At 36.9% G+C, this 12,350-nt stretch overlaps 1 protein-coding gene across 2 annotated transcripts in view; it reads left to right on the top strand.

Moving 5' to 3' along the window:
* Positions 1-12,350, top strand: part of SLC9A9 (solute carrier family 9 member A9) — a 659,022-nt gene that overhangs the window by 105,727 nt on the left and 540,945 nt on the right. Inside the window, exon 1 of one of the 2 annotated variants that reach the window (XM_077756732.1) lies at positions 6,428-6,727. The exons of the other annotated variant lie outside the window; for it this stretch is intronic. Coding sequence (XP_077612858.1) covers positions 6,553-6,727 — 175 coding nt within the window. The 5' untranslated portion in view covers positions 6,428-6,552. Of the gene's footprint in view, positions 1-6,427; positions 6,728-12,350 lie in introns of those variants that run through there. 2 annotated transcript variants of the gene reach the window in all.

Here is a 12,350-nt window from a genome sequence, read left to right as displayed (position 1 = left end):
TAAATTAAGTTATTAAAGTTTCAAAGTACACAGACCCTGTAAAGATATGGATGAAAACCCTGTAAAGATATGGATGAAATGGAGAATGGCTCCAATGAGGCTTGTAATTTTATTTCTGAATAATGGTATTTCCTGGTCTTTATGCAAACTTCCTCACTTGTGATTCCTGGGATCATCTAAACAAACTCTCTGCACCTGAGTCCTTGTCTTGGGTTCTGCTTCTGAGGGAACCCACATTGAGACATCATCCAACAAAGCTTTCATCAAAGGCTGGATTGTTGATAGATTTAAGAGACATGAAAAGTATTTCTATCAAAGCTTGCTTGCTACTTACATACTTCATTTTAGAAAAATATTTTTAAAGATTATTCATTGTCACCTTATTGAAAACTCTGCTTTCTCTTCTCTTTTGTCCCTTTCTATCATTGGGAAAAAAAAGTGTAGAAATTAGGAAAAGGTGAAGGGCATGGGGCCTTTCTTTGTTAGTACATATAAAAATTTTATAACTTAACAGAAGTGATAGGGCAAAGTGTCTTTTAGCTAATGAGGTCAGACTTACTCATTTTTAAGACATAGAATAGAAGTTATATCCTAAGAAGAATGTTAATTTATCATGTGGACAGTTAATAGGAAATCAAAGAAATGCATTTTTTCAGGTCTTTGATTGCAGGAAATTTTCATTAAAATAAGCTGCAGCTTCGAGTGGCAGTTTTCCATTTTGTCCTCCCTGTCCTTGGCTCCACAGTTCATGCTTCCCTTCATCTCTGAAGCTTCCTTCCTAGTTAGGGGAAGTCTCTTATGACCAGCTTGCATTTACCTTACCTTGTGAAAAGCTGACAGAGATTAAACACAATAAAAAAACCAATGAGTGAAAAAGCCAATGAGTATCTTATACCTGACTCTTCAATATGTGCAAAACAGAAGAGGGGACCAATGGACTAAAACTTTTATTTCTTTTTTTAACCTTTTCAAATTGAGACATAATTGATACATAACATTTATTATTTCTTGAAGAGGTGCTCTCTACAAAAGAAAAGGAGAAAGCTGGAGACAAAGGGAGAAAAGAGGCTCAATTAGGAATCAAGGGCTATCTGTCTGTGACCCTCCTCACTCTTGAGGCTTTAGCCCTTTGATGGCATAGCTGATGTGGCTAGATTAGAAGCACAGTGCCAAATTTGCTTTACTCCCACTCTATACAGCTTTGGGATTCTTCAATGAATAAATGCCTAAATAAAAAGTGAAGTCTAGTTATATGTTTGCTGGGGCAAGGCCAGCAAGTAGCATCCAGTGCAAGTGGAAGGGGATTCACCTTCTTTCTGGTTATCCCTGGATAGCGAATCTTCTTATGTACTCCTGGATATCAAAGATCAACAATCCAGAGATAAATTCACACCTGGGAAAACAGTGAGGTCTATATCCCAGTTTTCCCACTTCAGAGCATTGAAGGAACACACCCTGCTGGGTAGAAGAAAGAAGAGATCCTCATTTATGCCAAACATGTTTCTGTACTTGGGTTTAATAGAAATGTTGCAGGATTTTTTACCTGCATACTGGGGATTTGTTGCCTTGCTACTTTGAAGAATGAAGTGCTGGACACAAAATGGGCAGCGGGCAAAAGTTTATTAGAGTATAAGATTAGAAAATAAGAGTAGTATGAAAGCTCTCCTTACAGAGAGGGGACATTCAAAGGTGAATACCCACGACTAAGGCAAGGGTCGTTGTTTTATAAGTTTCTCTACCTTCTTCCCTTCCCTCTCATTCTTTCTCAGGTTCTACTCTTACTGGCTGGATAACTCTAGATGCTGGGTTGTCGATTCCTGATTGGTTCCATTCCATTGATTAAGGAGTCAGACTGTGGCCATATTGTCCCTCCTATAACATAAGTTTTATGGTTTGCTTTTTTTTTGGTAAGGTATTTTGATTGTCAAATTCCTGTGGGAACCTGAGGAGGAGTAGGTGGTATCAGTTACATTCTCAAGAGGGACTTTATGCCTGAGGGGGTTTGCTGTGGTCAGAGGCTCCCAGCATTGTTTCAAAATGTGTGTTTTTCCCCACCCAGGGACCTCAGGTCCTAACCTTTCCCTCTCTGTCTATTTTATACTATCTTTCCCTATCATAAAGTTATACAAATTCTCTCATTTTACTAGTTTGCAATAACCTTTATTTCACCTTGCCACCATAATGAAGAACAGTGGAAAGAACTTGGACTTAAGGGTTGTGTCCTTAGTTTTTGGCCCTGGGTTCCAGAGACCCAGGGCTCTGCAGAGGCAGACAAAGAAAAATCAGGTATTGGGTAGTAAATTTTGGGAGAAGTTAATATTTTCTAAGTGTTTATGATAGAATTTAACTTCCCTGTTAAATTTTGAACTCTCATTTCTCTGTAGACTCTATTAATGGGAAGGGTACATATTGTTCAAATTAGGGGCATTTTTGTGTTAATGTGACTTTTTTGGAGGGTATGGGAAGCTGAGATGTGTTAAAAATAAACTGAGGCACATTAAAATTTGTAAAAGTTTGAGTGTATATATCCATTCAAACTGGGGCAGCACTAAACTGAAAGTGTTTAGTAGTAGTCTACCAACAGGAGCTAAGAGAGAAGTATTTATAGAGAAGATATGGAAGTGAACCTAGGAAATTACTTGACTGGGTATCACTTAAGTGATGGCCTTATTTGGGAAAAATCTAGGTGGCTGTTTGTAATTGACTGTTCTTAAGTTTCACTCTTACATTTGAGTGCATTGACTGTGGCTTAGATTTGGTTTGTTTGCATAGACTACCAAGGCATTAGAGCCACCCCAGCCTAATGGTCTCCTTATTTAATTACTTTAATGGATGGATTTATCATGAGTTTGACAGTAGAATGGAGGTGGGGTGTGAATTTTTGGTTCAGGACATGGTATGCTCCTAAAGTAAACGTAATTACACCCCTGTCCTGGCCCATTTCAGAAATTTTGGGGGCAAAATATGTAGCCCCACTTCACCAGTCTCAAAGAGAGATAAGTATTGAGGGATAGGCCAAGTGAATGAAGCAATGCATTGGCTTACGTATTTTCTGTTAAAGCCAATGGTTGAGAGAGAATTTGGCAGGGTTGAGAGAGAAGTGAGGAAAGGAAACTATTGACATCTTTCCTCAACCTAGGAAAATCTCCCTTCTTGATCCTCTGAGCCCACAATCTCCACTGTCCTCTTCAAGCATAAGGAGCTCTCAAATGATTGGTTAGATTCTGAATTGCAATCTATGCATTCTAACTAGTCACATTCACTAGTGGTGGTATTACCATGCAATACAAGGTTACCAGGGCTGGGAGGCTCCTTTCTTCAAGTCTTTCCTTCCATGATGCTGGATAGGCAAACTAAGGCAGGGCATACTCACTGCAATGGGCTGTGCAATCTTGTTTTTCTCTTTACTTCCTCTCATCTGCATGTTGCATCTTGCAGCAAGAAGTTTTGACTCACTGGCCAGCAGGTGTTAAGACTGAGATTAAGGAACAATTAAGAATGTTTCTTTGGGCCTTGTGCCTAAATTTTGGGTTCCATTCCAACTTTATCAGAGAACATGCCACTAAGGGTTATTGTACCCAGATAATAAAACAGTGCCTTAATTTTTAATTGATATTCTTCTTTGTGAGTTCTCCCTCAGGAATGTCAGAAAGAACAGTTATTATTGACAGAAGAGGATTTTCACATTTGGAAAACCTTGGCTATTAGGATGATTGGTTTGCTTGTGATTAAGGAGTTTCTTGGGACACAGGACTTTCAGTACTAAAACCAGGAAAGTTCCTGACAAGCCAAGATGAATTAATCACCCTAGAAATGTCATCTTAAGGCCATTAAACCCCAGACATGAATTCAATTTCTACTACTTATGCAACCTTGGCTATGTTACCAACTCTATTTGAGCCTTAAGTCCCTCAGCTGTAGAAAGAAGAGTTTTTATGAACATTAAATTAGATGATATTAAATCATCCTAAAATATTTCCTGTCCATGGTGGGTGCCACATTAATATGTTTTCCTATTTCATTGTTTTGTACTTTTATTGGTGCAACAGAAATAAAATGATAGTCTAAGAAAAAAATAAAATAGGAAAAGTTGAAATACTTTTCTGGTTTAAAGAATTGGAGAAGTTTTCTGAGTCCCCTTTCTTTCCAGCTTTTCATCTTGATGTTAAGTGCATCAAGATCGAACAACAGAACAGTGATTGTATTCCATTCTTGTAAATGAGGGACCAAATATTCAAATAACTACAGGGGCCACACAGGGAACATGAGTGAGTGAAATGGGATGAATGGGATTTGTGACAAACAAGTACTAGCAGATTGTGGCCACAAGGGAGGGAGAGCCCAGGAGGCCAGATCTTATCAGTTTTCTTTTCCCAAAGAAGCCATATATATAGTTTTAAATGTGAAATATACTTTTTTGAGTATGTTGACATCACATTTAGAACTTTTAAAAACAATGTATTAGCCAATCAAAACATTTCAGGGACTTTAATCCTCTCATTGAACTGTGTTATTGGGTAAGAGAATGTAATTGGATGTCACAATAAGACAAAGAAAGTTTATTCTACCCAGATGGAGTAATTACCATTATTAAAAGGAAACCAAAGTAATTAAATTATGATCAAAACAGAAAAAAAATAGGGAATTGCCAGACTTTGAATTCAGGTTATCTTGTAAATCTAACAACTCAAGACTAAACCTGTGGGGTTGCAAAATTGTAAAGGTAGAACCTGCTAAACTAAGGCTTCATGAAATTCTCGCAAGCATTAGCTGACAGATTTCAAAACAGTGGGAATATTAGTCATCACATATATGCCTGCCAAAAAGGGTAGAGTAGTGTGTTAAAAGAACATCTGCAGCCCACATAAATACCCCTCGCTGAGTTAAACTCAGAGAGGAAATCAGCTTCAAAAGTTGCAGAAGGCAAAGAAGCTGAAACAGCAGTTTTACAGTAAGTGGTTGAGTGACTTTCCTGTGGGTGAAACTGTTATTGAGGAGCTAGTTAGCTCCCAATATATTACATGTTTGACCTCTAGCTTTTGGTGACAAGAGCTTTGGAGGATATATTTGGACTTCCCCTACTCAAGGAATCATTTACACTGTACACACTGAATGCCAATTCTGTTGAGTATGGGCATATTAAATGATTTATACTCCTGAGTTACAGTAGTACCATGAAATGAGGGAAGAACTCACTTAACCCATGAAATGAGGAAAAAACTCACTGAACCCTTGGATGTACCTAATTGCATGATAAGACCAATAAGGCCAACAAATCATAGCAGCTGCTAAAGAAGCAGCAGAGCCCCTGGTAGTAGTATTGTCTTGAACTTTTTCAAAAAGCATAAAACTATAAATTCTAACAGAACCAGCCTGCCAAATGGAAGGTGATCTGAAGAATTATCACTTTTATGGTCTAAGCCTTTTGATTTTTGGAGCCTTCATTACTGGTGGCAGACTATTACTCAGTGATCTAACCACATTGTTTTGCCACAAGACAGAGGAGGTTTGTGATCGTAGCAGATTTCTGTGGGTCCTGGATGTCTGGACCAGAAGCTCTATAAAGAGAAATTCGTGTACATAGTTATTACTGAGGATAGCTATACGGTTTCTTCCTTCAAAGATATGTGTTTAGTGTCTTTTCTTTTTTTGACTCAATATATCCAAACAGCACAACTGTAGAGAAGGGGACATGATTTTCTTTGTGTCTTTTGCTTTCATTTATTCTTGGTTAAAGGGAAAGAATTGATTAGTTTAAATGCTGCACTGTGACTACCAGTTATATAAATCCATAGAGAAAGAGGGGAAGTCATATACTAAACTCTTTCTTCGTTCTCAACTTAAAAGAAAATTCCCATGAAATCATCTTAGGTCAAATCAGAGCCATCAATTAATCCCTATTACATTGGTAGACTTTGTGAAATCTGATATGTGAGTGAGGTTATAATTCGGGAATTAGCTTTTTGTTATTTTTTTAAATAGTTTATTGTCAAGTTGGTTTACATATAACACCCAGTACTCATCCCAACAAGTGCCCTCCCCCATGCCCATCACCCCTGTTCCCCTCTCTCCCACCCTCATCAGCCCTCAGTTTGTTCTCAGCATTCAAGAGTCTCTCATGATTTTTGAACTTAGAAAATGTTGCTGATGAAAAGTGATCTGTTTTATTCTTAATCTACAGTTCACCAGTTATGCAGCTTAAGGAGCCTGTTTGAAACAATAAGAATCATGACTCAAGATCTCAGAATGATTGCTTGCAGGTTTGTCCAACATGAGATAATTTCGTGGAATGGATTGTTTAAAGACAGTAAGAATCCATGATGAAACTACACTCCGGAGTTTGAAAAGAGACAGGGCTGCTTTAAGAGAGAAACAGGAAGTTGTAACGAGAAGCCGTATGAATACTAAGCTAAGGCAGAATGCTCATGAAGTAGCAACTTAAGTGGTAGTGTTTATTCTGAAATTTTCAGGCAGTTAGACTGTTTCAGGCAAATCTGAATAAAATAGTCCTTATCCAGGTTTTTATCTAAGGAATTCCAAGAAGACTAGAGAATGGAAAGACAGCAAAGGTTTACGTCAGAGAAAGATGAGTATCAGTTTCAACATCAGGGAGCGGTGGAGCTGCTTGTCTTTAATTTTTTGCTTATCCTTACCATTTTGACAATCTGGTTATTTAAAAATCATCGATTTCGCTTCTTGCATGAAACCGGAGGAGCAATGGTGTATGGTGAGTGCAGAAATTGTAGGATTGATGTGAAACTTGTTGCTTGGGTGTAATTAGAGACTTGTGCTCAGATGGCAAAGTATTGAAACTAGAGAAAATGTGCTGATTGAAATGTCATTAGCTTGATGAAAGGTGCTGCACATAATGAATGCTCATCTCTTTCCAGATGAGCTGCTGAAATTTGCCCTGTCACAAGAGTAAATGTCATAGTCGTGTTCTCACACGGCACATAATGTGAGTCTGTTGACAGATGTGGGTCCATTGTCATGTGGGGAGTCAAACGGAGCAAACTGTTTGTTTTTGTAATGATAGATATTGGGAAGTCAGGGCTCTGCAGTCACAAAGAGCGGCTGGTTTTTCACAGAAGAGATTGAGGAGCATTATAAAGTTCTGGAAATAGCATTATTTAAAACTATATAGAGTGAATCATCTTATGTCAACTAGTTTCAAAAAGGAAACTTGCAGAAACATACCCCACCCCTGCTATCAGAATAACTGTAACCAAAACCATTTTTATTATATGGGCAATGTTTTATTATTCAAGAGTTTCTTTACTCAGTACTTTTCATTTCTTAGCCTGATTTCACACTAATTTATAATTATTGTCATTTTTAATATTATTTGCTATATACTTTTTGGAGGGGAAGATCTGGAAAAGCATTTAATATTTTAAACTCCCAAAGTATTCTTCTTTCTGTACAATTTACCACATCATTCCTTTCAGAAAGTTTAATAAAATGTGACAGAGATTATCTATGCTGTACTCTCATCTTTGAAACTACAATGCAAGACACCAGGAGTTTTAAAACTTACTTTACCATTCTTATCTCAGCCTGATAATGGATAGGAACTTTGAACACAGTGAAAACAAGTGAAGCATTGCTATAATTTATAGCAAAAAAATGTACTTTTATATTTTGCTTCCCTCATTTTGGATGTCTTGAAGCCTTTTAGATCCCTGAAGTTCAGGGCACAGGATCAATTTTATATGCTAGCCATGTGACGTCCTGATGATAACAATGTAGTCATGATTTGAGACCTTAAACTAGATTTTAGCTTAAACTAGATTCCACTGTGAGATACTTGAGCTAGGAACTAAAAGTTATAGGCTAAACAGTATACTTTATTTTAGAAGACTGATGTGCTGATCCTTTCAAAGCAGAGTTAAATTCCTTTGTATTGAGGGTCTTAAAGCACAAAACAAAACGCTCATTTGAGGGGAAAACACAATCAGGTTGAAGAAAATGTCAAACAGAAAGGAAGTGATTCTGTCAGATGTAAAGCCCTAGGTAGCAGTCATTTGCCCTTCTCCATTAACAGTGAACCATGATCTTTCTCTTGACTTGGCTAATAAATAATCAAAGAGGATATGGGATGTAATCTGAGAAGCCAGAAACAATGTAATTCTTGGCACTAAATTAGAGGATTACATATGGTTTTGTAAAAACAACACAGATTTTTAAATTATAAACTTTTATTAAAAGACAAGATTTCTTCACAGCACTGAATATGATTAAACTATGACCCATTTTACCAATTTCAGCTAATCCATGATAGATATACTTTTTTGTAAAGCATTTGTAAAAATTTGTAAAATTTTGGTGGTTTCTTAAAATTCATCCATACTTTGTACTCGTAATATATAAGTGCAACTTTTACTTATGAGCCTGGCAAAGTTCTAGATTCCCTTTATTCTCAAAAACTTAATGAAATACTTTTAACTTGTGGTTGAAGTCATAAAATATTAGTATATTGCACAATATTTCAGATAGCATTTCTTTAAATTGCTATTCTTAAGGCTATAAGAAGAAGTGGTTTTTAAGAGTGGTATTAAGTTGTCTGATTTCTGTTCCTCTGAATTTTTATATGTAAGTTATTGAAAGCGAATTCTGAAACAATGCAAGGTAAAATATTATAAAAATAATGAAAACATGCATATGTATGCATAACTATTCCTTTACTAGAATTTTGAGTATCCTTAAGTTATCTTAAACTATATAAGTGAATGAAAATACGTTCACTTTAATGTTTAATTTTTTTGTTGGTATAGAATTATAATTGTTGAAATTTAAGGGGATCTTAGAGGTTATCTTCTCTAGCCCCTTCATTATACAGAGGAAGAAATTAAATCTCAGAGCAGTGAAGTAACTTCCCAAAAATTGAACAGTCACTCATAGCAAGGTTCATGTGCTTTTATACATACGCATGTCTAGAAGGTTGGTTCCTGTTCATCATTATATCTGAAATATTTATTAGGCACTTTCTGTCAGTGATAAAGTAGTCTGAAACTGCAACAGAGGAACAAGATTGGACATTATAATAAACACATTTAAATAAGAAAGAGGAAAGAAAATGTCAAGTGATGAAGTGCCCCGTGCCTATAAATGAATTTGAGATTCACAAATTGGGAAGGAGTCTTAGAGATCATAATTCCAACATCTTAATTTCACAGGCAAGGAAAAGAAAACTTAGCTAGGTGAGGGTCATATAATTAGCTGCTGAGTTGGGTTTCAACCTCCATCTCTACTAAGACATTCTGCCTTTCTATTAGTTATTTTGCTGAAATGTGTCAAATGTCCTTTAGAAGAAAAAGTAGATGTTAATACATTTTATCAGTATATCAGGAGTCCAACTTAAAAATTTTAAGGAGCAGGGGCTTAGGAAATGAGCAGTTAAAGAAAAATGAGGAGAAAAGTTAAAAAAACAGAACATTTAATTGCTCTATTATGGTTACTGTTAGAAACAATTTAAAAGTTGTTAACCTTAAAATATCTTATGAAGGATTGTAGAGGCCAAGGAAAACTGTGTAGTATTGTTTGATTTCTATGTTCATTGGAGATCAATCTGATACTCCAACTACAAATAATCTATTATGTGAAAAATACCTTCTTTTTTGACATTAAGAGTCCTATGATGCTTTTAAAAATCAGTGTCAGCATTATTTTTTAACCATACTTTTGCTTCATGAGGAACAGTAATGGGTAATTGTGTTTCATGACATTCTGCGGCTCTCATTATTTCAAAATTCAGGAATTGAAATCTACCTGGTTTATATCTTAAGCCTTGATGATAGTCATTTAAATTGGACTAATAGCTTAAATGACTGTTAATGGCCAAAATATTGACTGACAGCAGCTGGTGCACTTAGTGGTGCTCACTTAAGGCCCTGTATCCCATGCTCCTTGTTCATAAAAGAAAAACCTCTCCTTATTCCCCGATAGCATTAAGAATTTCATTACACATCACGGGCAGTTCTCATACTTTATAGGACATTCATAATCCCATACATTTGAGAGTTGGGATCTCAGCTTAAGGACAGAAACAATTAAAAGTCTTAGAAGTCTGTCTTTGATTTATGGCCTTACAATATAAGGAACAGTCTCTGAACTAATGTGGAAATTTGCTCACTGGTTAGCAGACAGAAGAGAAATCCCAAGACACAAAGTTTAGATTTTGAATTCATCAAACTATGCCATGTTAAACTATGTAAACTATGTCTGACCATCTAACAGTATACTTAACAATATGATAAGGTCAAATAATTTACTCAATAGCTTTTTTTTTTTTGAAATTTAAAGATAATGCAGTTACATGTGGATCACTAAGGTTTAAAAGCTATCTTTCTAAACTAATTTGACAATAAACTATTTGTAAAAAAAATAAAAAATAAAAAAAATAAATAAAAGCTATCTTTCTTGAAAAATCATAGGGTACTGATTTCATCCTAGCACTGGTTGGAAGTTCCTGAGGATAAAATTGTGCTGCTGAACATCCTGGGGCTCCACCCTACTGGCCCATTTTGCTCTGCTCCAGTCCAGCACTGCTCCTTGACTGCCAGGCCCATTGGAGTTGTTTACTACCACTTTGCCCACTTTGCCCTCTTCCCCCTGCCTGGAAAGCCCTTCTGAGGCTTTGTACTTATTCAAATGTGGTATGCTTTAATGGAGAAAGCATTTGATTCTCTCTTGGGGATTTGGGTTTTTAAATCTTGATGACTTTTTTTTTTTCAGTAGCTAGATGCATTACTCTGGCCAAGTGACTTAATCTCTGTCCTTATTTCTCTTATCTGTAAAATGAGGAAGAAATGAAAACTCCCTTCCATCTTCAAAAGTCCTTCAAAATTTAGGCCAAGACTAACTTCAGCTATCAGGCATCTCTCAGTCACTTCAACCCAACTAGTAGCTTTCTTCCTAGAACCCTACCAGCCTATAATGATATCCAGGCCTTTCTTGCAGACAGGATTTTAGTTAGTGTTACTTTACCACTCTTAGTTCTTTTAGTCCTGCTCTGATTTTGCAATGAGTGCTCAGTAAATCCTATTGAATTCCTGTCAGAAAGGTAAGGAGAGCCAGTTATAGCATCAGAACAGGGAGGGCAGGTTGAGATTCAGTGGCTTATGGATGTATGTCATGTGAAAATCAGAGTGGTTCTGGTTTAATTTGAAGGGAACTGCAGGAAAGGTAATTAGGGTTAAGAGTCCAGTGAACTCAACTTGCTCTCCCTTTAGTGTAAAAAGGTCAATTTTAAGAAGCTTCAGAGATCACGGCAAGATTTTCCATGCTGTAAAGTGTTAGTCAAATAAATGTTGAAAAAGTGAAAAAATTCAAGGCATATTGCTCTCTGTAGGTTTTCAGAAGTTGATTTTAAGAAAATAACCTCCTATACAATCGGTTGTGCTTCTGAATCTCTAAGGAGCTACAGAGGAAACCCTGCATACAAACTGTTGTGATGCCTCAAAAGATCCTCTCTCAGGGTATTAAAGGATGATGAGTGTACACATCAAGAAAACGAATCTATGATTCAAACTGTTTATGGAGATATTATAGATAGTCTAAATAGAATTAAAATTATATGGTTAAAGAAGTGGAGATATCAAGAACTAACATTTGTTAAACATCTATTACATCAAAATGTAATAGTGAAAATAGATAACACAAATAGCATTTACAATGTGAACTGTTTTGTCATAAGGGCTTTACATGTGTTCACTCATTTAATCCTCACAACAACCTTTTTTTTAGATGCAGAAACTGACACACCAAAAATCAAGTAACTTGTCAAAGATCACATACCTTTGAAATGCCATAGCCGGTATTCATACCTTGGTAGTTTGCCTCTGTGCAACCACTGGGTGTCACAAATCTGGGTGTATTTGTGTTTTTTTTTTTAATGTTTTATTTATTTCTAGGAGAGAGAGACAGCGTGAGCAGGGGAGGGTCAGAGAGAGAGGGAGTCACAGACTGAAACAGGCTCCAGGCTCTGAGCTGGCAGTCAGCACAGAGCCCGACGTGGGGCTCGAACCCACGAACCGCGAGATCATGACCTAAGCGAAAGTCGGACGCTTAACCGACTAAGCCACCCAGGCGCCCCATTCTGGGTGTATTTGTATGTGCATGTGTGTGTTGGGGAGGAAGTATAACATTTTCATATTACAAATGAGGAAATTGGGGTTCCTGGATGGCTCAGTTGAGCTCCCACTCTTGATTTTGGCTCAGGTCATGATCCCAGGGTTGTGGGAATAAGCCCCATGTTGGGCTCCATTGCTGTGAGCATGGAACCTGCTTAAGATTCTCTCTCTCTCTCCCACTGCCCCTTTCCCTTTCCCTGCTCATGCTCTCTCTTGAAA

Source organism: Crocuta crocuta, unplaced genomic scaffold (assembly GCF_008692635.1).
Source record: "Crocuta crocuta isolate KB4526 unplaced genomic scaffold, BGI_CrCroc_1.0 scaffold337, whole genome shotgun sequence".
Lineage (NCBI taxonomy): Eukaryota > Metazoa > Chordata > Mammalia > Carnivora > Hyaenidae > Crocuta > Crocuta crocuta.
This window is presented reverse-complemented; position numbering and strand designations above follow the sequence as displayed.